Source organism: Microtus oregoni, unplaced genomic scaffold (genome assembly GCF_018167655.1).
Source record: "Microtus oregoni isolate MIOR12 unplaced genomic scaffold, Mior012 000035F_ref0000213, whole genome shotgun sequence".
In the NCBI taxonomy this organism is placed as follows: Eukaryota; Metazoa; Chordata; class Mammalia; order Rodentia; family Cricetidae; genus Microtus; species Microtus oregoni.
Window position 1 is genome coordinate 21,312,370 of NW_024543094.1, and position 25,121 is coordinate 21,337,490.

The 25,121-nt window shown below is 42.1% G+C and overlaps 1 protein-coding gene across 1 annotated transcript; it reads left to right on the plus strand.

Moving 5' to 3' along the window:
- Window positions 1-629: 629 nt before the first annotated feature.
- On the plus strand, window positions 630-23,370 carry Olah (oleoyl-ACP hydrolase). Its single transcript, XM_041630522.1, has 7 exons — window positions 630-661; window positions 5,781-5,911; window positions 15,878-16,016; window positions 16,660-16,759; window positions 17,510-17,679; window positions 22,800-22,882; window positions 23,228-23,370. Exons 1-7 carry the CDS (start codon window positions 630-632, stop codon window positions 23,368-23,370), a joined length of 798 nt encoding a protein of 265 aa, XP_041486456.1.
- Window positions 23,371-25,121: the final 1,751 nt, after the last annotated feature.

Genomic DNA, 25,121 nt, shown 5'->3' on the forward strand with positions numbered 1-25,121 from the left:
TATCTTGTGGTTCAAGAAGCTAATCTTTTCTTTTTTAAAGCAACAGTAGTTTCAAAGTACCAGATCTAGTAAATCTAGTAATAAGTCTCCCCTGCTTCTTTTTAAAAGAATCTCTAAGTCTTTCTTAATACGTAAAAGGGCAAAAACTTTATAAACTCCCAGAAAACTAAGATACCCATTTTCAAGACAAATATCTTTGCTCTCACTTCCCAGTAGGTTCTGTCTTCTCACATGGGCATGTTTAGCTGCTGGGCATTACAAAAGATGTGTTTCTGTCTTTATGAACGTTATTTAAACGTCCTGTAACAACGGTCTATAAACAAAGGCCACTAACACCAGGCTGCCATATACTGTGTTGCCACTAACCTGTTTTCCCTTCCTTTCTCTTCCTCTTCATACATTTCCTCCTCTACTTCTTCCTTTCCCTACTTCTTCCTCCTGCTTTCCTCCTCTTCGCCATCCTCCTTAAAGCAGATTTTGGAATGATCATCATAGTCAACGGATTTAAAAGAAATCTGGTCACTCTGTGCACATAAAATTTACAGGAGATTTTTATGTCTAAGGGGAAGTTGAATTTAACAAGGACACAGCAGATTGCTGAGAGCAGCAGCTTCTTATCAACTCAGAGCATGGAGACAAGAGTCCACACCAAGATAACCAGGTAGGCTACCTCTGGGAATTCCTGGCTGTCCTAACTCCATCTTTGTTGCTTCAGGCCCCCAGCTTTGTTAGATTACCTTATTAGATTTAGAGAGGTTTCCCCCACATCCTCTCCAGCAAAAGCTGTCATCAGTGCTTTTGATCTTAGCCATTCTTTTACAGGTGTAAGATGGGCTCTCAGAGTTTTTTGATTTGCATTTCTCTGATGGCTAAGGATGTTGAGCATTTCCTTCAGTGTCTTTCAACCATTTTAGATTCCTCTTTTGAGAGTTCTCTGTTTAGGTCTGTACTCCATTTTTTTATTGGATTATTTGTTCTTTTGATGACCAGTTTCTTGAGTTCTTTGTATATTTTGGAGATCAGTCCTCTATCTGATGTAGGGTTGGTGAAGATCTTCTATTCTGCAGGCTGTTGTTTTGTCTTGTTGACTGTGTCCTCTGCTTTACAGAAGCTTCTCAGTTTCAGGAGGTCCCGTTTATTTTTGTTTTTCTCAGTGTCTGTGCTACTGGGGTAAAATTTAAAAAGTGGGTCCCTGTGCCAATGCATTCAAGTGTACTTCCCACTTTCTTTTCTGTGAGGTTCAGTGTGATTGGTTTTATGTTGAGGTCTTTCATTCATTTGGACTTGACTTTTGTGCATGGCGATAGATACGGATCTATTTTCATTCTTCTACATGTTGATATCCAGTTATGCCAACACCATTTGTTGAACATGCTTTTTTCCCCTTGTATATTTTTTGCATCTGTCAAAAATCAGGCTTTCGTAGGTGTGTGGACTGATATCTGGGTCTTTGATTCAGTTCCATTGGTCCTCCTATCTGTTTTTTTGCCAATACCAGACTGTTTTCAGTACTGTAGCTCTGTAGTAGAGTTTGAGGTCAGGGATTGTGATGCCTCAGAAGTTCTTTTATTGTACAGGATTGTTTTGGCTATCCTGGGTTTTTTGCTTTTCCATATGAAGTTGAGCATTTTTCTTTTGAGGTCTGTGAAGAATTTTTTCTGGGATTTTGATGGGCATTGCATTGAATCTGTAGATTGCTTTTAGTAAGATTGCCATTTTTACTATGTTAATTCTACCTACCCAAGTCCATTTGAGTCATAACACCTGTTAGTTTCCTTATTTCTGTTAAGTTTCTTTCTGACCGACCTGTCTAGTCGTGAGAGTGGGGTGTTGAAGTCTCCCACTATTAGTGTGTGTGGGTTTAATGTGTGATTTAAGCTTTAGTAGTGTTTATTTTATATATAAGGGTGCCTTTGTATTTGGGGCACAAACATTCAGTATTGAGATTTCCTCTTGATGGATTTTTCCTGTAACTAATATGAAATGTCCTTCTTTGTCTTTTTTGATTGATTTTAGTTTGAAGCCTATTGTGTTAGATATTAGGATAGCTACACCAGCTTGTTTCTTAGGTCCATTTGATTGGAATTTTTTCCCAACCCTTTACTCTGAGGTAATGTCTGTCTTTGAGGTTGAGGTGTGTTTCTTGTGTGTAGCAGAAGGATGGATTCTGTTTTCATATCCAATTTGTTAGCTTGTGTCTTTCTATAGGTGAGTTGAATCCATTTATATTAAACAATATTAATGACCTGTGATTGTTAGTTCATGTTATTTTAGTTTTCATTGTTGGTGATGTTATTGTGTGTGTTTTTCCTTTCTTTGGGGTTTGCTGCTGTGAGATCATCTATTGTCTGTGTTTTTGTGGATGTAGTCAACTTTCTTGGGTTGGATTTTTCCTTCTAGTATTTTGTGTAGGACTGGGTGTGTGTCTAGGTATTGGTTAAATATGGTTCTGCCATGGAATATCTCATTTTGTCCGTCTATGGTGACTGAAAGTTTTGCTGTCTAGTAGTCTGGCCTGGCATCCGTGGTCTCTTAATGTCTGCATAACACTTGACCAGGATCTTCTGACTCTAATTGTTTCCATTGAGAAGTCAGGTATAATCCTGATAGGTCTGCATTTATATGTTATTTGATCTTTATACTTTGCAGCTCTTAATATTCTTTCTTCATTCTGTATGTTCTGTGTTTTGATTATTATGTGGCGAAGGGACTATTATTTTTGGTCCGATCTATTTGATATTCTGTAAGCTTCTTGTATCTTCATATGTACATCTTTCTTTAGGTTGGGAAAGTTTTTGTCTGTGATTTTGTTGAATATATTTTCTGTACCTTTCAGTTGGACTTCTCCTTTTTCTATCCCTTTTATTCTTAGGTTTGGTCTTTTCATGATATCCCAATCTTCCTGGGTATTTTATGTTAAGCTTTTGTTAGATTTAATATTTTCTTTTCTTTTCTTTCTTTCTTTTTTTTTTTTTTTTTTTTTGGATTTTTCGAGACAGGGTTTCTCCGTAGCTTTTTGGTTCCTGTCCTGGAACTAGCTCTTGTAGACCAGGCCGGCCTCGAACTCACAGAGATCCACCTGCCTCTGCCTCCCGAGTGCTTGGATTAAAGGCGTGCACCACCACCGCCTGGTTAATATTTTCTTGAGATTCTCTCTTCCATCTCTTTTATTCTGGTGTTCATGCTTGCATTTGTGGTTCTTGATCGTTTTCCCATATTTTTCCACTTCCAGAATTCAGTCTGTTTGTGTTTTCTTTATTGTCCATATTTCAGTTTTTAAGTCTTGAATCATTTCTTTCATATGTTTGATTGCCTTTTCTTGGTTTTCTTTCAATTTCTTGTTTGTCTTTTCCTTCATTTATTTGAAAAAAGTTTCATTTCCTCTTTAAGGGCCTCAAACATTCTCCTAAAGTTATTGTTTAAGTCATTTTCTTCTACTTCACCTATTTTGGGGTGTTCAAGTCTTGCAGTTGTAGTGCTGCTCTTTGTGGTGTTTAGTGTGTTCTTACCTTGTCTACCCATCTTTTCCTCTCATTGGTGTGGTTGAAGCTATGACTCTGGTGGTCAATCTTCCAGGTGCCAGTGTGTCCAAGGCTTAGATGGTTGCTCCTCGTGGTGCAGTCAGGGCTGGTTCCAGTTACCCTGGAGGTCATTCAGGGTTCAAGAGGTTGCTCAGCATTCCCGGGTGTCATTCTGCAATCCCAAATGTTGTTCGGACCTGCTCCCACAGAAATTGCTTGCTTGGGCCTGCTCCTGCTGAGGTGGCTGACTCAGGCCTGGTCCAGCATAGGTGGCCGGTTGGGGCCTACTCTGGAGGAGGTCACCTGCTTGGACCTGCTCTGGTAGAGGTCGTTGGCCTGGGCCTGTTCCAGCAGACGTCCTGGCTCCGGCCTGGGTTCCCATGCTTGGATATCATAAAGCCGACAGGAAACCGATAACTGAAAAGGAGTTCCCAGCTCTAAGGTGTAGCCAGACCGACCGTCCCAAGCGATGCTGAGGTGACTGGTAGTGAGCTAGCTCACAGCACTTTGTGGGCTCCTCCTCCTGCTCCTTTTTTTTTTATCCCAAAGAAACTTTCACCCATGACCATGTATTAAGTGTCTCACTTTCCTCATGGTCTCAGTTATTTTATTATAAAGTCAAAAGTCCCCTGTGAGAACAGAGCATCTAGAAAGATCTCAGTTTGTCATTTTTTTAAAAACTGTTTATCAAGACCAAATGTCAAAGAGAAAAGATTTGATTGGAGGGATGGCTCAGCAGTTAAGGGCACCTGTTACTCTTGCAGAGAAGCCAGGCTTAGTTCTCAGCACCCAGATGATGCCGATAACCTGTAACTTCAGGTCTAGTAGTTCTGATGCCCTCTTCTGGCTGCTTTGGGGATTGCATGCACATGGCACACATGTTCAGGAAAAACATTTATTCGTACAGAAATCACATTTTTTTTTTTTTGTTTTTCGAGATAGGGTTTCTCTGTGTCACTTTGTTGCCTGCCCTGGAACTAGCTCTTGTAGACCAGGCTGGCCTTGAACTCACAGAGATCCTCTTGCCCCTGCCTCCCTAGTCCTGGGATTAAAGGTGTGTGCCACCACTGCTGGAGAAAATCACATTTTTTTTCAGTCCATAGTTCTTGAGCCCTGCTATGTTGGTCCTGTAGAAAAGTGGACATGCAAGGGAATGCATGGCAGAGTGAGGGAGGAAAGGGGAGAGGAAAAAGGCTAAGAAAGAAAGTAGGCCAGAATGCCAAGACCCCTTCAATGGAATACCTATAGTCACCTCTCTTCCTTCCACCAGTTTCCACTTCTTGAAGGTTCCTCCAGCTCCCAATAACGCCATCATTTGGGGACCAAGCCTTTAAAACATGAATTTTGAGGGACATTTACAATCCAAATTGTAATACTGATACCTTTTAAAAAAAAGACATAACAGACTTAAAATAATTATTGTAAGGCATATGATTTCTCACCTGGGAGGCTTACATATCTTTGTAAGAAATTTAGGATCAGCTGGGCGATGGTGGCGCACACCTTTAATCCCAGCACTCGGGAGGCAGAGGTAGGCGGATCTCTGTGAGTTCGAGACCAGCCTGGTCTACAGAGCTAGTTCCAGGACAGGCTCCAAAGCCACAGAGAAACCCTGTCTCGAAAAACCAAAAAAAAAAAAAAAAAAAAAAAAAAAGAAATTTAGGATCAATTTGGAAGCTTGTTAATAGAGGTTTAAATTGTGGAGAATAAAAATATATCACATATCCATATAGGATGGCTGTTTAAAACAGAACTTCTTCTATGATCAGTTCTTGTAATGCTTGATCTTGCTGTAAAATTTCTAGTGACATTACGCACAGGTTCAAAAGAATTTCTAGCAAACACTTAAAAAGTAGTAAAATTTCACGTCGTGGAAAATTTGTAGGTGATTTAGGAAGTGTCTCTTGGTGGTGACGGATGCCCTGAGACTAAAGCCTATGAGCTGCTTGAATAAAACCATTTCCTCAACTGTGAAAGAAGGCATGTCTGAATTGAGAGTTACATTTCTATAGTTGAACATACAAAACAAATGGACACTTCATCATTCTATCTATGTCCCGTTGAATTCAAATCATAACACATAGACCAGTTAAACCTTTGGGACCTTGCTTTTTGGAAAAAGAAAGGCAGTTACTTCATGTTTGAACACATGCACTATGTAGGCAAATGAGAATTATCATGAAAACACACCTAATTCAATCTCGAACTCTTATCTGATATAATTCTGTGAGGCTAAATGTAATTGAATTTTTGTTCTAGGAATGAAAACATCTTGAACTGCTTGTATCAAAAGCCTAATGCAGTTTTTAAGCTGATTTGCTTTCCCTGGGCTGGAGGTGGCTCCGTTTATTTTGCCAAGTGGGGCCAATCGTTTAATGACTCCCTGGAAGGTATGTTGCGTTTTATTCTATTCTAAGCAATTTAAGAAGCCCAGTAACAGCTGGGGAAAGGAACTTGAGTGCATGGGTTTTTCCGGATTTGTGGACTTCTAACCCTTATCAAACTGGAAATATTCTCAGTCATTATTCAAAGCTAGAGTTTTTGCCTGTCTTCTCCCTGTTATTTTGACGTCATGGGATACTGCACCATGGGTCACTGAAGCTCTTCAGGGTCTTTGGTTCCCTTTCCACGTGTCTCCGTCTGCACTAGCTCATCTGATTCTTAGGGTTCTTGTCAGGGGATGGAATCTTGCAGCATCATGAAACACGTCTTCTCAGTGACTTCCAGTTACATTTTTCTTTCCTGGGATTTCTCTCTAAAACTCTAATAAAGTCGCTTTCTTTTTTTAAAATTAGTCTATATTTAATTTCACAGAGGGATTCACTGCAGTGTTTCCTGGCATAGAACACGGCTCTTTGGTCATATGCCACCCCTTCTCATTCTCTCTTAGTCCTCCATGCCCTGTTCCTTTCCATATCCCTTCTAGTTCCCACTGGCTTCTGTCTGTGGCTTCTCCTCCTACATCCCACATATTAGAGGAAGCAGAATACTTGTTTGACTTAACACACTAAAATGAAGTGCTTCTGCATTTCAAAGGAAGCCAGAGTGAATCTGTTCTGTGTGGGCACTTGCGTGTGTGGGTGGAGACCAGAAGTCAGAGGCTTCAATTCTCTCTTTCCACCATATGAGCCTATGGAGTCAAACTTAGGTCATCGGACTTGGCAGCAGTGCCCTTACCTGTTAAGCCGCCTCACATGAATGTTATCATTTATAGGAGAATGGATAGAGTCAGAGGTTCTTGTGTCTTTTGAAGTGTGGAAACACTTCATCTTAACATCATCCCTCTTGCCAAACTTCCTGTTAGAAGCTGAGGTATTAGAGTTGCCTTAAGAAAGTTATATTTAGAAGCTGGCTGTGGTGGTGCAGTTCTTTAATCCCAGCACTTGGGAGGCAGACACAGTGGGATCTGTGTGCACTTAGGACAGACAGAGCTACATAAAAGAGAGGCCATGCCTCAAAAATAAAATAAAGTGGAAAGAAAAAAAAAAAGGTATAGTTAAAAAAAAAGAAAGTTACATTGCCTGAGCCTAGGTCTTAAAATGTTTCTGTAGTTTCTCAGGAGAGGTCTCCTGTTTGTGTTCTCATGTTCTGAAAAGTACTGATTGTTATGGTTTAAGTAAAACGGCGCTGTTCCGTGAGGGCCACAGCGGCAGAAATGCTGTGAGTCCCTAAGGGTGGCAGTTAGCAGCGGGCCACGAGACCATGGTGGGCCATGGAGGCAGCCGGTCCAGGCAGGGAACCATGTGGCTGGTTAGAGACCTGGATGGATAAGGCACACCATGCAGAGTGTGGATATTTATTTAGTGGGTTATGGAAGGGAAGGGGAAAGGAAAGAAGGGTGAAGAACAGAGAGAGAGAGAGAGAGAGAGAGAGACAGAGACAGAGACAGAGACAGAGACACAGAGGAGGGGGAGGGGAGTAGTGGGGAAAAGGGAGAGAAATGGAAAGGGAATCGAGCTCAGACTGGAAGCAGAAGGAAGATTCCCCTGTTTCCGAGGTGGACAGAGTGGGCAAGGCTTGTCTTTTAAAGGGACAAGACAGACCATTACACTGATCGTGATAGTTTACTTTTTAAATTTTCTGAATGGGATAATCCCTCACTCTCCAATCTCTAATGTTCCTTCAGCTACTTGATTTTGTTTGTCAATGATGCTTTCTACTGAGGGTTTTCTGTTTATTTGTTTTATTTATGTATTTGTTTATTTTTTCCTTTTCATTTCCAAAAAATCAGAAACATTTAGAGTTCCAATGTTGTTGCCAGTTTTTCTTGTACAATGTCCTGAATTTCTGTTCCAGTTCAGTGTTCCTTTAAACTGTTTTCCTTGTTCCATTTGTTCATGTACATCTTCCTTGGGGTCATTTTTTTCTGTAGTAGACTTTCAAGTAGTTGTCTGGCATGCTGTCTCAGTCCAGATTTCTTTGAATGTGAAGAGACAGCATGACTGTGACAACTTTTATAAAGGAAAACATTTTCCTGGGGCTGGGGCTGGCTTACAGTTCAGAGGTTTAGTCTATTTTCAGGGTGAGAAGCATGTGGCACACAAGCAGACATGGTGCTAGAGAAGGAGCTGAGAGTTCTACATCTTGATTCTCAGGCAGCAGGAAATAAACTGTGTACCAGGCATAGCTTGAACATATATAAGAACCCAAAGCCTGCTTCCACAGTGACACACTTCTTCCAACAAAGTCACACCTCCCAATAGTAACACTTCTTATGGACCAAACATTCACGCGCCTGAGTCTATGCGGACTATACCTCTTCAAACCAGCACACATTCTAACTATTTTAATGTTTTGACTTGATTGCTGAGGGATTGTGAACTTTTTTAAGAATCCGATTTTATTGCCTTTCATCTTTATTCCATGTCTACATTGTACTTGGGCATCTTTGGATATGTGTGTTACTTTCAGTTTTAACTCTCAGTCCCCACGGCCATTCAGAGAGGAGAATGGAGATCTTAATAACGACAATTGAGAAGCAAGCCAGATGTCTAAATGTGATAGAAAAATAACTGAAGGACAGCAGCTACCTCCTCAATAAGCAACTAGGGAAAAGGGGCTGAGGATAATTCTCAGATGAACTTGGATTTTAAAAATTAGTAAAGGTAAAGGCATTAATAATTACATTAAAAGAGAAGTGCAGACAGGGAAAAGAAACTAAAAGAATCAAGGTGGGAAGACTTGTGAACTGAAGGTATAAGAAATAACAATGAGGGGACTGGAGAGATCGGCTCAGGCGTTAAGAACACTGGCTGCTCTTCCAGAGGTCCTGAGTTCAATTCCCAGCAACCACATGGTGGTTCACAACCATCTGTAATAGGATCTTATTCTCTCTTCTGGCGTGCAGGTATATCTTTAGAGCACTCATACATAGGATATATATATATATATTAAAATCTTTTAAAATAAGATTTTAAAAAGTTTAAAAAAGAAATTTCTGAATTTAAAGAAATAACAGCAAATGAAAAACACAAGAAAACCAATACAGAGCAAGAAAAACCAATATTATTATTCTGCTGAAAAGGAAGAAGATGTGGATGCTATGTGCCCCCCTACCCCGCCAACATCTTTTTGAAGTGTACTTGGTATAGAAGACACACAAGTTGGCCCCAAAGGACTGTCGCGGGTTATACTCCATCCTGCTGAGGTGTGCACTATCATGGCAGTTAGGCCGACTTCCTGTCAGAGTTCTCCATATTTATGCCAACAGAGCTACCAGGGGAGGACATGGGCGGCCTCAGGCTGTTGCCATTAGCCAGTATGGAGGACCAGTTACTTGGGGTCTGCCTGATAACATCAGCACTCTGCATATGGGCATGGCAGTGGGAAATGCCCAGGTAGGGTGTTCCTACCTCCCGGGCTCTGAGAGGTAGAGGCAATCAAGCTGAACCAATTTCTTCTGATAAAGCAGGGTACAGGCGTCTACATCCTGGCCATGGTATTCCCAGTCCCCTTGCTTCATTTTTGCACAACTACACTTGATCCTCCTCCCAGAGGTAGGGTCAGAGTTCCCACCCCCAAGCACTTTCCACTCTTCTCTCAGCTTGGCCCACGCTTCCCAGAGGAGATAGTGTCTAGGAGCCAGCGTGTGAGTCACAACCAGCCTTCCGATTCTCGGGGTGGACACTCACTTAGCTAGTGGAGAAGAGTGGATATAAATACCCAGGGCCTCTTGCTGAAGGATTTGCTGGGAAGACGCTTATGAAGCCCTTCATTGTAGTGCCCGTGAGCATGCCGGAAGCACAGTGAACCTTTGCAGCTCCTGTAGCATGGGTCACAGACACCCTTCCACTCAGAAACTATGCTGTACAGCGAGTGGTCCAGGCTGTGTACCCATGCAAGCCTTCCTCTTCTTGCTAATACCACAGTGGGGAGGTGTCTCTTCCTTCCCTTCTGTGTTGTCCAATGTTAGAGCCCTCTGCGGATTACACACTTCTGAAGTTTTTCGGGTTCACATAGTTTGTCTGTTGTGCTCCTGTGCTGTTCCATGTTACCTGTTCCTCCCTGGAGCTATGCACTTTCAATGCTCTTTCAGGCTCATGGAGATTCGGGTATTTTTTGAGTGCCTAAAATCTGCCATCTTCCCTCTCTGTAAACTCCTTTCTAAAAGAGATAGATATATAGATGATAGACAGATAGATAGATGATAGATAGATAGATACATGATGATAAATGAATGGATAGATGGACAGATGGATATATATGGATGATAGATGATAGACAGATGGATGAATAATAAGAAGATAGAAAGATATATGAATGGATGATAGAGATAGATAGATAGATAGATAGATAGATAGATAGATAGATAGATAGATAGATGATAGATGGTCTTGTTGTATTACTCTGGATAGCTACTAATTCATGACCCTCCTTCCCATCCCCCTGGGTGCTGAGAATTACAGGTGTGAGTCCATGCCTACCTTACCTTTCTTCTTCTTTTGTTGTTGTCTATGAGACAGGGTTGCACTATGTAGCCTTGGCTGGCCCATAACTCACTTTGCAGATCAAGGTGGCTTCAAAGCCATTGACATCTACCTGCCTTCACCACATCGGGCTATTATCTCTATCCTTGGAATACCTTGACATATTTAGTGTAGTCAAAGAATTTAAAAGGAAGGTGAGCGAGTTGTACATTCCTGCTGCAATCTTGACTTTCTAAATTAGAACTATTTATGATGCTGTGTTGCAATTCTGTATTCTTGCTCTGTGAGAATGTCGATACTTGTAATTTTTTGTTTTCCTAGAAGTAGGTCTCAGGAGCTGGACAAATTGCCGAGTTAGAGTGCTAGTCTTACAAGCACAAGGACCTGAGTTTTGTCCCCAAAACATACATAAAAATACCAGGCATGGTGGTACACACTGGTAATCCCAGGACTGAGTCAAAGGAAACAGGAGGACCCTATTTCTATAGCAAGTCTAGGTGAGACCCAGTCTCAGAGGAGGTAGATCACACCACTGAGGATGACACCAGAGATGCTCTCTCTCTCTCTCTCTCTCTCTCTCTCTCTCTCTCTCTCTCTCTCTCGCACACACACACACACACACACACACACACACACACACACACGATTCAGAATTCTGCATTGTACAGTCACTGATGCAGCTCTAATACAGGAGGGAACTGGAAAAACTCAGTTCCTTCATTACAGCATTTTCTCCTTTCTGGGCAAGCCTTCATTTCTTCAGCTGTTCCCTGATGACTGCAAAGTGATCTGTGTATGTAGCTTCATAATTCATTCCTTTGCTTCTTCTGTTTTTTAATAAGTGTTAATATACTACAAAGTAGTTCTTTTTTTTTCAAGAAGGAAGTTTCTGCCATATCCTGCCATATCCCACAGTCATTCAGTCCCAAAGAGAGACACAAAGACTTATATTAATTATAAACTGTTTGGTCTATTATCTCAGGCTTAGTATTAACTAGCTCTTATAATGTAAATTAACTCATAATTCTTGTCTATGTTTAGCCATGTGGCTTGGTAGCTTTTCTCAGTGAGACATTCTCATCTTGCTCCCTCTGCATCCATGTTGCATCTGTGTTTCTGCCTTTCCTCTTCCCAGAATTCTCCTACTCTGGGCTCCCCACCTATACTTCCTGCCTGGCTACTGGCCAAACAGCACTTTATTAAACTAATATGAGTGACAAATCTTAGCAGTGCACAAGTGCATTATCCACAGAATTTTTCTTTTTAAATAATTTATATTTTAAGTTTTCATGCAAGTCTATTTTGTATGCCTTGTATATTCCCTTTCATATTCTACCCCCATTAACACTTTTGTATCAGTAATTTTACTGCTGGTTTCATGCATAGATACATATATGGATTATGTATCTACATAAAACAAAGCAGCACAAATGGGAGAAAACGTACAATATTTGTCTTTCTGAGACTATCTGAATCCATTTAATATGGTTATTCCCAGTTGTATTCATTTCCCCACAAACAATATGGCTTCATCCTTTATGGAAAATGTTCCCACTCTATGTATAGAAAATATTTTATTGTCCATTAATTTGTTGGTGAACACTTAGGCTGGTTCTACAATTTTTCTGTTGTGAATGGTGCTGAAAAATCCATTGATGTGTGATTCCGGTCAGCTCAGAAGGCAGCATGGAGTATTTTTTTTTTTATTTCAAATGTAATTGTTAAAAGAATATTGTATTTTTAGATGTCTGTGTTTGCTTGCATGTTCATATGCACACCATGCATATCCAGTTTTCACGGGGGTAAGAAGAAAGTACCAGATCCCCAAATGTCCCCGAGTCACACTGTGGTTACTGGAAACAAACCTGGGTCCTCTGCAAGAGCAGCGGTGCCACCATGCTTGCTGCTTCAGATACTTCTGAGAAAACACAAGATTCACTTCAAGATCCCCAGTGCGTCCTCTCCAATGCATCTAACTCTCTTCTAAAGTGATGCGCCTGCTTACTCCGACCTCCTCTTGGTTCAGTTTCACAAGTCATAGGATGAATGACACATGAACTATTTGCGTTGGAAATTGTAGTTCAGCCCAAATCATAAAACTGGTTATAATAAGCTAGAAAGTCTTGGGAAATTACATATTGACTCTCAGTCTTAATTTTCTAAGCTGCAGAAGGAGACTTTGGCCTGGGCTTCTTTCTCATGATTCTGTTTCTACTTTGTAGAAATTTCTGTGATTCTTCCCCCCTTATGTATGATGAGTGTCCACAGATAGTCTGTGACTGCTAATATAATATATACATTCTCTATATCAAGTAAAAATTTTACTATATAGCTATAAGATTTACATTTTCAAGTTTATCATTTTCTCCATTTGACATGTGAAATCTCTCTTCATTTTCTCTCTCTCTCTCTCTCTCTCTCTCTCTCTCTCTCTCTCTTTCTGACATCCTGTATTTCTACATTACAAAAGTGAATGTGGTAAGTAGACATTGGTAACTGGGGCTGTTTACTCATTAAGAATCTTAGTGGCTTGTGACTTTTCCTAAAAAGATGTAAACAAATGTCTATTTGTTCCAAATAGGGCACTAATGTCAGACCAAATAAAAAATTCCACCTAAGCCTACCTTAGTGAGCGAGCAAGTTTGGGAGGTCACTTACAGGAGTGTGAGTGAGATGTTACTTTACAGGACGTGAATAACACATTACCAAAACACTCATCCCAACATAAATGATAAAAGCTGCCTCTCGAGCTCCCTGTGTGGCTCACAAGTAACCCTTCTGATTTAAAAGTCTCTTCTCTCCAGCAATAGTAATTATTTACATAACCTGTCGGAAGAGCCTTCTGGGTCCTGTAAGTTTAATGAACATTATGAGACTTGTGAATTGTTGACATCTTTAACCACGAAAGTCTTGTTGACTTTAGAGGCAATTGCTATGTATTATGCAAGCTTTAGAAACACCAAGAGTCCATTTCAATATTGTTTGATGTTTCTGTCTCCAAATGGTACCTTGTCAGATATTAAAATACAACCCATGATTTCTTCTTGTTTCTATTTATATCTTTATATAAACCTACTGTTCTATTTTGCTTCCTGTTGCTGTGATAAACACAATAACCAAAATTTGGGGAGGAAAGGGTTTATTTTTGCTTACAGGGCTCTAGAGTCTATCATCAAAAGAAGTCAAGGCAGGTACTTTAGGCAGAAATTCATGGAGCAAAGCTGCTTACTGGCTTGCTCCCAGACCCATGTTTAACTACCATTCTTAAACAGGCCAGGCTCACCTGCCTAGGAATGAGACTGTTCAGAGTAGGCTGAGCCATTCCACATTAATCAGCTTCAAGAAAATGTCCCATAGACACACTCACAGGCCAGTATGATAAAAGTAATTCCTCAGTTGAGGTCCCCTCTTTCCAGAAGAAATTAGCTACCACAGCCTCCATATGTATTTTTGTTTCTCTTTGCCAACCCTTTCTGAAGCCAAGCACATCCAGCAGTTTACTAAGTGAACTGTATTCCCAGCCCCTAGAGCTAACATTTTACCTTAGTCGTCCTGAGTCAGTTTTCTCAATCATTAGGAACGTGATTTCAGGTAAGAGGCAATCATTGAAGAGGATTCCCTTGGTTTTAAATTTTTTTTTAACAATTGTTTTGGGGGAGTATAACCACTGCTGAGCTTGTGTGGAGGTCAAAGGGCAACTTTTAGGAGTCAGTTCTCTCTTATCATGTGGGTTCTGCGGCCAGACTCAAGTCATCAGGCAGAAGTGGCTTTTATGCTCTGAGCCATCTTGAGGACCCTACACTCTTTTATTGTGGGGTTCCCTGTCTATTCAAGGATGTTTTACATGATTTCTTATGAATTTTTCTGACTCCCATAACTTCTTCTCCCTTTTTGGCAATCTTCTGTTTTTGTCATGATTTCCTTTTATTTTATTTGTATTGGTGTCTGTCCCATGTCAGTGAGGTACCCCCGGAGGCCTGATGTTGGATTTCCCAGGACTGGAGCCACTGTGTGGGTGCTGGGAATCAAGCCCAGGTTCTCTGGAAGAGCAGCCAGACTCTTAACAGCCTTCTCTCCAGCCTCCCGGCAACCTACTTTGTTTTCTGTTCTTTCCCTAGTTCTTTCATTCCGGTTCTCTGTATCCACAGATACTTTGCCCTGTCTGATCACAAGGAAAGGATTTATTTTTTGATTTTGAAAAAATAACTTTTGTCTTTTTATTCAACATTTTTTCCTGATGATCTTTGTGCAAATATTTGTCTTTTTCTAGTCAGGATTTTAAATTTCCAAATTACAAAGATTATTTTTACATTTCTTATTGGAGTTAATTCACTTGGGAGCATTGTTTTTTCTCCTCCATGAGTTCCTTAATAAATATTTTCACTGACCAGAGATGTCTGTTCTACCCTGTCTGTATTGGGTGTTAGGTTTGCCCTATGTTTTCCTCCTAACCTAGAGCTGGGTATGGGGTGATGCCTTGCTAACCCAATATCTTAGTTCACGAGTGCCCTCTTGTGTTGACACCATGAACATTGGGACCTTGTTTGTATAAGTTCTTGGTTCTATATCTTATGCTTTGATATCTTCATGTTTCTATAGAATTTTAGCTCCATACCTTTCTTTCTTCAGCCATTTTCCCTTTATAAGTTATCTTCTTGTAAATGTCTTTTCAGCTTTTCTCTGTTCCCTCAAGAAATTTAAGTCCTTCTTGTTAGTGGTGGCGCACACCTTTAGTCCCAGCACTTGGGAGGCAGAGGCACATGGATCTCTGTGAGTTTAAAGCCAGTCTGATCTATAGAGATAGTTCTAGGATAGCCAGGACTACAAAACCTGTCTTGAAATACAACACACACACACACACACACACACACACACTCACACACACACACAGATTCGTAATCTTTTCTTTGTGGCTCCAGCTGTACTTAGCTCAGCTCAAATTCTTCATTTACTGAAAGAAGAAAATGCTGTGATTCATACATAAATGAATTTTAATGACATTATTGTAGGTACTCTCATTTATTTGATGCTGTTTAGTTTGTTTTCTGTGTCTCTGATAAAGACCATGACCAAAAGCAGCTTGGGGGTAAAAAGGGTTTATTTGGCTTACACTTCCGGAATAGAGTGTATTGTTGAGAAAAGTTAGGGCAGGAACTCAAACAGGAATGCAGGTGGGAAATCACCTGGTAAAACTGTCACACATCCATCAGAAGCACGTTTTGTAGTGACCTCCAGATCCAATCAAGTGAGAACCAAGCTTGACCTCAGAGCCACCATGCCGTGCTTGACCATTATCTGCTTCTTTGAAATTGGTGACATCATGTGAATATAAGGCCTTTTACAAGGCCATGGCATCTCATCCATCTGTGTTAACCTGTTTACAGCGTCTCAGAGTCTTCTTGTCTGTGTGTAAGTGATTTTCTCTTCCAGTGCATTCTGTAAGGCTGGCTGGAAGAGAAACTCGATCCCAGGAACTGTTCGCAAGTGACATCTACCAGATAGTTGACGAAATTGTGCCTGCTCTGCTTCCCGTGGTCCAGGATAAAGCATTTGCATTTTTTGGCCACAGGTATTTAACTTCTGTTGTACTCAGAAAGGTGTCTCTCTCTGTCTGTCTGTCTGTCTGTCTGTCTCTGTCTCTCTCTCTGTTTGTGCACACTCATATGTGGTGTGTATGCACACTCATATGTGGTGTGTGCGCACACTCATATGTGGTGGTGTGCACACTCATATGTGGTGTGTATGGGTGTACGTGCCTGGAATACATGGGAAAGCCAGACAATGACTTTGAATGTTGTTGGTCCTTCGTCACCGACTACCTTTTACTTAAGATGGGGTCTCCCAATGTCCTTAAACTCTGCCACATACGCTAAGCTAGCAGGCCCACCCTCTTTCAAGGATCCCCTTCACTTTGTCTCTCATTTCTGCACTGTTGAGATTTCAGGCCTGAGCAGCTGAACTGAGCTTTTGACATTGGTTCTGGGTTCAGAAACTGAACCCCCATATCCACGAGGTCAGTGCTTTAATGACTGAGCCGTCTCTTAGCCCGGAAACGCTTACTGTGTTGACACAGTGGTAATAAACATTTTACAAAACAGTAAATCAGCCAGGTAGCTTTTGCCCATCCTTTAGTCACTGCAGTGTTTGTGACACCTGGTCACCATGAGTTTTGTCCAACGCTATTCATCATGTTTGTCTCTTCCCTGGTTTAGTTTGGGATCCTACATTGCTTTCATGACCGCACTCAGCCTCAAGGAGAAATACAAAATGGAGCCTCTGCATTTCTTTGTGTCCAGTGCATATGCCCCCCACGTACGTGTTCTGATTTTCTTTGGATGGGGGAAATGAAGGAGTGGGAAATGAAGGAGAGGGAAATGGGGTATTAACAATTGGGTAATTGTTCTCCTTTGGTCCAGCCTGGGGGTGATGACAGGATCTACCATGTGCTACTGAAAACCCCTGTGATCTTTCAATGTACTTTCCAACCTCAGAAATGAACTTCAGTTTCTTCCTGTATACAGTCTCTTTATTTCTGTCCCTGGAGCTAGTGCTGTCTGTCCCTGCTTTCTGTCTGCCTGGAACTAGTGCTGTCTGTCCCTGCTTTCTGTCCCCCTAGAGCTAGTGCTCTCCGTTCATGCTTTTTGTCCCCATAGAGCTAGTGCTGTCAGTCCCCGCTTTCTGTCCCCCTGGAGCTAGTGCTATCCGTCCCGGCTTTCTGTCCTCAGCATATTACCTCAGTTGGGAACTTACCAACATCAGGAGAGAAACCAATCATTGCTGGGAAAGAATCTTAACATGATGCCCAAATTGGGGTCGCCTGTGACTTTTTAAGCCAGTCTTGTGACTCCTGGTTCCTTCTTGCCAGCACTGACCTTCTTTGCTTCCTCTGCAGAAACTGGCACAGGCCCAGCATTCTAACTTGGGAGTGCCATTTTGGTGGTCTTCTGATCCTAAAGTTCTTAGGACACTTTCTTATTCCTCCTGGATTTAAGGAAGCAGGCTTGGGTTGGGGGGCCAGTGTGTTTCATGAAAGATCAACCTTGTGTTTGTTGATGTTTCAAGTCAAAATCCCGGCATCCAATTCCTGAACTGAATACACTGTCAGAAGAACAAGTCAGGCACTACCTTCTGAATTTTGGAGGCACCCCCAAGCATCTCATTGATAACCAGGATGTTCTGAGTCAGTGCATTCCCATTCTGAAAGCAGATGTTGCCATTGTGAAAAACTTCGTGTAAGTAACTCTGTGTGTGTGTGTGTGTGTGCGCGCGCGCGCGCATGCACACATGCACGTGTGCTTGAGTTTATATTTATAGAAAAATACAGGCCAGGTGGGGGTGGTGCATTCCTTTAATCTCAACATTAAGCACTCAGGGGGCAGGTGGATCTCTGAGTTCGAGGCAGGCCTGGTCCACAGAATGAGTTCCAGGACAAACAGGGCTACATAGTGAAACTCTGTCTTGAAACCTCCCCCCAAAAGAAGAGAAAGAATAATATAAATCGGCAGCTCACAGAGGCTGTGCATACGAGAATCTAATACTCTAAAGGCTGCAGTGCATTCGTGTGCTCTGAGGCCTCTTGGGATATTTTTCTGGCTTGGAATGGATTTGGGGCACAGGAATTGTATCTTTAAAAGGTGATTGGCAGATTTTTTTTCTTTAAAAATATTCATGATTATTTATGATTGCATGTTTTGTCACATAATAAATATACATTGTACAAATTATTGCCATCACATTCTAGGTATCATCAAGAGTGGATTGGCTACTTACTAAGTGTGGAAGGCGAGAGCTGGGAGCAGAGGCTGGCTGGGTTCACTATTCAGTGAATGAATTCCAGAACTCCACACCCCTCTCCATCCCCTTCTCTGGGAGGGTATCTGTCTCCATGCTTGGTTTTTCTGATCAGACTGATTGTTAACACATCAAATCCTTCCCCAGACCCCTGAGTCTGTTGTCAGAGAGGCTTCCTAATCTTAAGTTCCCAAGGGAAATCACTTTGAGGTCAGCATTTAGTCTCCTGCATTCTCATGCCTGGCTAGGCCTGACTCCCCTGGGCTAAGACATTTAAAAACATATTTATTTCTTTTACAAAGCCCAGAACTAGCACTGGGGCAGTGTGTGTGCTGGGGAGGGGAGGGGAGGAGGCATGCTACTTGCCAGTGGAAGTTGACAGTTACAAAAGTTGAGCAGTCATCTTGAAAACCGACACAGCCCCACCATTTCATCTGTCTCCATTCGTCACCCGTCCTCAGTCTGTCACAAAGTTCGTGGTGCCCCTACCCCTGCCAGACGCTCCAAGTCCTTCTCCCTTTCTCTGTATCTGATTGATTGTCTCCCCAGGATAAGCTGTTTTGTGTTTCTAAAATAGCCCAGAGTCGAGATTTAAGAAATACCCACTGAATGAATGAATGAGAGAGAGAGAACACATTTTAAAGAGCTAGTATTCAGTTACAATCTAAAAAATCAGTTTAGTGCCCATTAACATTCTAGTGATAGTCTTCATAGGAATAGAGAAATAATTCTTAAAATTCACATGGAAGCACAAAAGACCAAATTTCTAAAGCAATCCTGAACAAAAGCAAACAAATAAGCAAACAAAAAACAATGCGACACCGGGTCTCGCCACACCTGATTTCCAATCACACTACAGAGCCATAGGAAGGAAGGCAACAAGAGAACACACGCAGGTCTGTGGAAGAGTCGGTGGCAACGGCAGCTACAGTCGGCAACTCTATGTTGTCGTCTTGAGGTTTGCTAAGGGCAGTGTTTTAAGACGTTCTTGGCACAGAAAGATCAGTTTGTGTTCAGCTGTCTTCACCATCCCTCTGCCTTTGTCATTCAAGCAGTAACGTGGAAAGAAGCTTCCATTGGGAGGGCAAGGGGCTGCCAAGAGCTGGGACAACGAGACACCTCTGGGCCTCTGCTTTCCCTTATCACCTAAAATCATTTTCAAACTTTATTAACTAAAAACTAAGCTTTAGAAATTGAAACAGCATAGTACTGGCATAAGAAAAGACATACCAACTAATGCAGAGAATTAGAAGGGGCACAAATAAATTACATTATTTATGCTAAATAACAAAATATAAAGAGAATATACTATGGGGAAAGGTCGATCTAATACATTTAAACTATTATTTATTCGTTAATTTATTTACTCTCAGTGTGGGAGGCAAGTATATGCGCATGCATAAGTATACTTGAGGAAGTCAGATAACAACTTTTGAAAGTTGGTTCTTTTCTTCCACAGTGTGGGTCCCAGGAATTGAACTCAGGTAATGAAGCTTGGTTGCAAGCATCTTTGCCCACTGAGCCATCTTTAGCCCAGTACAGTCTCTTTAATTAATAAACAATTTTGGGATATGGGATATCCAATGTAAAAGTAGGAAATTGGATTTTTACTTTACACACACATACAATAATATATGTGTATGTTTATGTACAAAAATCTTGTGAAATATATATATATATATATATATATATATATATATATATGTAATTCAGAATGAATTTAAGGAAACCATAGAAACCATAGGTCTGAATTTAGGAAACTTCTGGAAGGAAATATACAGAGAAATTTCATGACTATTTTTAAGTGATAAATTTTTTATATGATCTGAAAACACAGCAAAGAAAACAATCAACAAAGAAACCTACAGATCTGGAGAAAGTATTTACAAATTATATATCTGATAACATGGCACAGCCTTGCATATATGGATCTATAAAAGTCAACAGATAGATGTAGGGATAGATGGAGGCATCCATCTGCCAGAGGGGAGGGGAGGAATGGGGAGTCACTGAGCAGAGCCCTGAGCTCCACTTGACAAGAACACAGTTTTAACAAGATCCATTGGGCGTCATATCGTACAGCTGATATGAGGACAGCAGGTTCTAAATGTTCCCTCCATCACAAGGCCAAGTGTATGAGACGGTGGATAGCGTCACTTCCTCGCTATAGTCTTCATAGTAACCAAACATCACACTGGGACAGTCATACAGGTCAGCTTATGAGTTCTGGGTGGTGTGGGAGGTGCATAGCCCGCAGCTTTGTGCAGCCTAAGCAAGCATTCTCCTACTGCGGCACTGCTCCAGCTCCTGGGTTTCTGATATATGAACCTACTGTGTAGCCCAGGCTAGTCATGAATTTGCTCTAGGCCTGATGGGTATTGAACTTGCTATCCTCCTGCCTCAGCAGCCTGACTGCTGGGATTATGCCTAGGCACAAATAATTTTTAATTGAGAAACAATTTATTTTTTTATGTTCATATGTTAAATATTTTTTTAGTATTTATTTATTAAAGATTTCTGCCTCCTCCCCGCCACCACCTCCCATTTCCCTCCCCCTCCTCTGATCAAATCCCCCTCCCTTGTCAGCCCAAAGAACAATCAGGGTTCCCTGCCCTGTGGGAAGTCCAAGGACCACCCACCTCCATCCAGGTCTAGTAAGGTGAGCATCCAAACTGCCTAGGCTCCTACAAAGCCAGTACGTGCAGTAGGATCAAAAACCCATTGCCATTGTTCTTGAGTTCTCAGTAGTCCTTATTGTCTGCTATGTTCAGCGAGTCCGGTTTTATCCCATGCTTTTTCAAACCCGGGCCAGCTGGCCTTGGTGTGTTCCCGATAGAATATCCCCATTGTCTCAGTGTGTGGGTGCACCCCTCGCGGTCCTGAGTTCCTTGCTCGTGCTCTCTCTCCTTCTGCTCCTGATTTGGACCTTGAGATTTCTGTCCGGTGCTCCATTGTGGGTCTCTGTCTCTGTCTCCTTTCATCGCCTGATGAAGGTTAATATTCAGGAGAATGCTTATATGTTTTTCTTTGGGTTCACCTTCTTGTTTAGCTTCTCTAAGACCACGAATTATAGGCTCGATGTCCTTTATTTATGGCTAGAAACCAAATATGAGTGAGTACATCCCATGTTCCTCTTTTTGGGTCTGGCTTACCTCACTCAGGATAGTGTTTTCTATTTCCGTCCATGTGTATGCAAAATTCAAGAAGTCCTTGTTTTTTACTGCTGAGTAGTACTCTAATATGTATATACTCCATACTTTCTTCATCCATTCTTCCATTGAAGGGCATCTCAGTTGTTTCCAGGTTTATATCATCATGTAAATTTAATGAAATTATGTATGAAAAACTAGCCTTCATAATGAAAATGTACTCAGTGGACAAACATGCCCTCCTCAGAGCCCATCCTTTAAAATAAATTTTCTATCCAGGTTGTTAGCAGCTGTGAGATTTTGAGCATATGCATTTACGAGTTTGGGTTTCTTCTATGCAGTGAAACGTTAGTAACACCTTATGGGGTTATAATGATTAAATGATATCACGCTAGGTTTAGCCCATTTCTTACCCAAAGTCACATTAAAGATTTATTGTATGTGTGTGGGTCTTCTGTCTGCATGGATCTAAGTGTCATATACATGCAGTGCCTGAGGAAACCCGAAGAGGGCATTGGTTCCCCTGAAAGTGAAGACACAGACAAGTTTCCAGCTATCAGGTGGGCACCAGGAACCAAACCCTGGGTCCTCTGCAAGAGCAGAAACTGTGGAGCCATCTCCACAGCCCCAGAAAAAGTCACTTTGAAAGGAATATACAACAAGCATGGCACCCATTGAACTTTTTCACTCCAAGTAGCCTGAGTAGCACAAACATAGAGTCACCCAGGGATGGCCCTCTGCACGTGAGAAGTGCCCTCAACATTCACACTCTTCTCAGGGACTCACACTGGGCTGTCTCCTCACAGTTAGCTTCCTCCACACTCCAAAGGCGCTTTCCAATCTGCTCTTGAATCTTCTCTCATCTCCCTTCCTTCCTTCCTGTTTCCAAATCTGCCCTGCCCTCCCCACTCCTTAGCTCTCAGCTTCTTAAAATATATCACACGAGGCCCACAGGCATCTCTCGGCCCTTTCCATCTCCATCACCAAGGTGCAGACCACTAGCCCACTTTCAGCTGGGAGAGATCAAAGCCTGTGACTTCTCCCAGCTCTGTCTCCTTCCCCATGAACTTCATGTCTGTTCTAATGGAGAGAGGAAGTCGCTGTGATTATTTTCCTTGTTGGGACCAGCCAAAGAAGAGGAAGAAGCAAGGCTGTATACCCTGTTTCCTTTCAGTGAAGTCGGGAAGAGGAGAAGACTGGGATGTTAAAATGAAATTACAAGCAGGGTGGTGGTGGCACATGCCTTTAATCCCAGCACATGGGAGGCAGAGGCAGGCGGACCTCTGTGAGTTCGAGACCAGCCTGGTCTACAAGAGCTAGTTCCAGGACAGGCTCCAAACCCACATAGAAACCCTGCCTCGAAAACCCAATAAAAAAAAATGAAATTACAAACAGCCTTTTCACATTTACAGCTTTGACACGCCCTCGGAGGCTCTTCTTTCTCAGGACATAACATGCTTTTTTGGATCTGAAGATACAGTAAAGGACATAAAAGGTGAAATTGCTTTTATATTTCGGGGTATTTTCTTGAAAGATGTGTTGGAGGGTTCTCGGCATATGTCAGCTAACATTCACTGAAACGCATAGAAAATCAGCCTAAGATTTCCTGTGTGTAAACAAAGAGATGCTGGTCTCTTATAAAATGTAAGATACGGGTCACACCACTGAATTCTGGCAGCTCTTAAAGAAACAAAAAACACGGGATACACAGAACCTGAGACCCTGGAGGTAACTCTATCACTGAGTGTCAGCTTTTAGTGAAATAGTACCTGGAAGTATGTCTTCTGCTGTCATTGGCTGATGCCATTGGTTACTAAATACAATGCTGTATATTCCTTAGGTTGGGAAGACATAACCAGCGGGAAGGTTGACAGCCACATGCTGCCAGGTGACCACTTTTATCTGTTGGAACCTAACAACGAGAACTTCATCAAGAACTATATAACCAAGTGTTTGGAAGTGTCGTTACTTGCTTGCTTTTAGATGGGCCTTCAATATGCAAACCAATCACAAGCTGTCCTTCTAGCTCCTGAGATGGAGCACTTTAGTGTCCAGAGATTGGAAGGTGCACATTGATGGATTTCTTCATGGAGCATCTCTCTATCTTGGGAAATGGCTAATGCTAAGGGTCAGGAAGCTGAGGAGCTGCTGTAGCTGACAGCTGCAGCAGGAAGGGGCTGCTTTTCTTTGGGGGATATGGCCAGTAGTCGGTTACTCCTGCTCCATGTGTACCCACTGGTGGGTTACTCATGCTCCCTGTGCACCCACTGGTGGGTTACTCATGCTCCGTGTGCACCCACTGGTCGGTTACTCATGCTCCGTGTTCTCCCACTGGTGGGTTACTCATGCTCCGTGTGCACCCACTGGTGGGTTACTCATGCTCCCTGGGAACCCACTGGTCGGTTACTCATGCTCCGTGTGCACCCCACTGGTCGGTTACTCATGCTCCGTGTGCTCCCTGGTGGCACAGCAGGCTGCTCGAATTGGACTCAGTGCGCTGTTTACAAAGAAGATGAGAAGAGCGGCACAGAATTGGGAGGGGTACACATTGAAGGACATCCGTGGGGGGCGGGTTGGAAAGGCCAGTGACGGGTGGATATGATCAAAACACATGTATGCATTTAGGCAAAGTTCAAAGGATAAATAAAAATATTGTTAGAGGAAGAAAACTTCTGCTAGTGTCCTTTATCTTTTAATTAAAATCTAATTTGATTGACTTTTATATAAAGTTTTATCAACAAAGTGTCTTCAGGAGGGGTTACACCTGAAGCCTCTTGCATTATTCTAGGGGCAAGAGTGATGGACAGAAGGTATTGATCATTTCTCCATCACCACACTGTGACTCAAGTTGTAATGTAGTCTATAGAATCTATAGAAATATACACTAGACCTACTGCATAAGAAAGAGCTTTTTAAGAAAATACAATACTAAACAATTACTGTCCATCGTGATAGGAAGACCTCGGGGTGCTTACAACCCAGCTGTCCTGTGTTCCTGCTGCCCCGGCAGTGATTGGCGGGCACTCAGAGCCCTTCCATGGGCAGCCAAACCACAGCCTGGTTAGGTCACTTGTCCATATCATATAGGAAGCCAGGAAGTGGCCAGGAGGCAAATCCACCCATCACTCCAGAGTGCGCACATTCATGGAGCCCGCAGTACACGGTGCAGCAAAGGAACTGAACTGTTCTGTTTCTCCAACCTACTCACCTTCTCCTTCAGTATTAGGCTTTCCAGTTTTGACACAGGGTCTCATGTAGTTAGGTTGTTCTTAACCCATGACTCTCCTGGTTCCACTTCCTGAAGCATCCAGAATAGTCTGCCTGCTATTCATTCTGAGCAAACTTTTCTTTTTGCCCAGTAGCACTAACTCATCGTATATGAACAGATTAAGTCAAGAAAACAAACACTGAGGCTGGGAGATGGTTCAGTCACTAAAGTGCTTGCCTTATAAACATGAGGACCTGAGTTCAAGCCCCAGATCGCCAATCATGATGGAACACATTGTAACCCCAGTCCTGGGGAGGCAGAGGGAAGAGGATATCTGGGGCAGTCAGTCGAGCATACTTGTTGAGCTCCAAGCAAGGAGAGACCCTGCCTCACAGGAAGCAAATAACATATCTTAGAATAACAGCCAAGGTGATTCTCTGGACTCCACATGCGCGCATACATGATGTGTAACACACACATATGAACACCCATACACAGACTTAAACGCAAAAAGGAAACAGATATT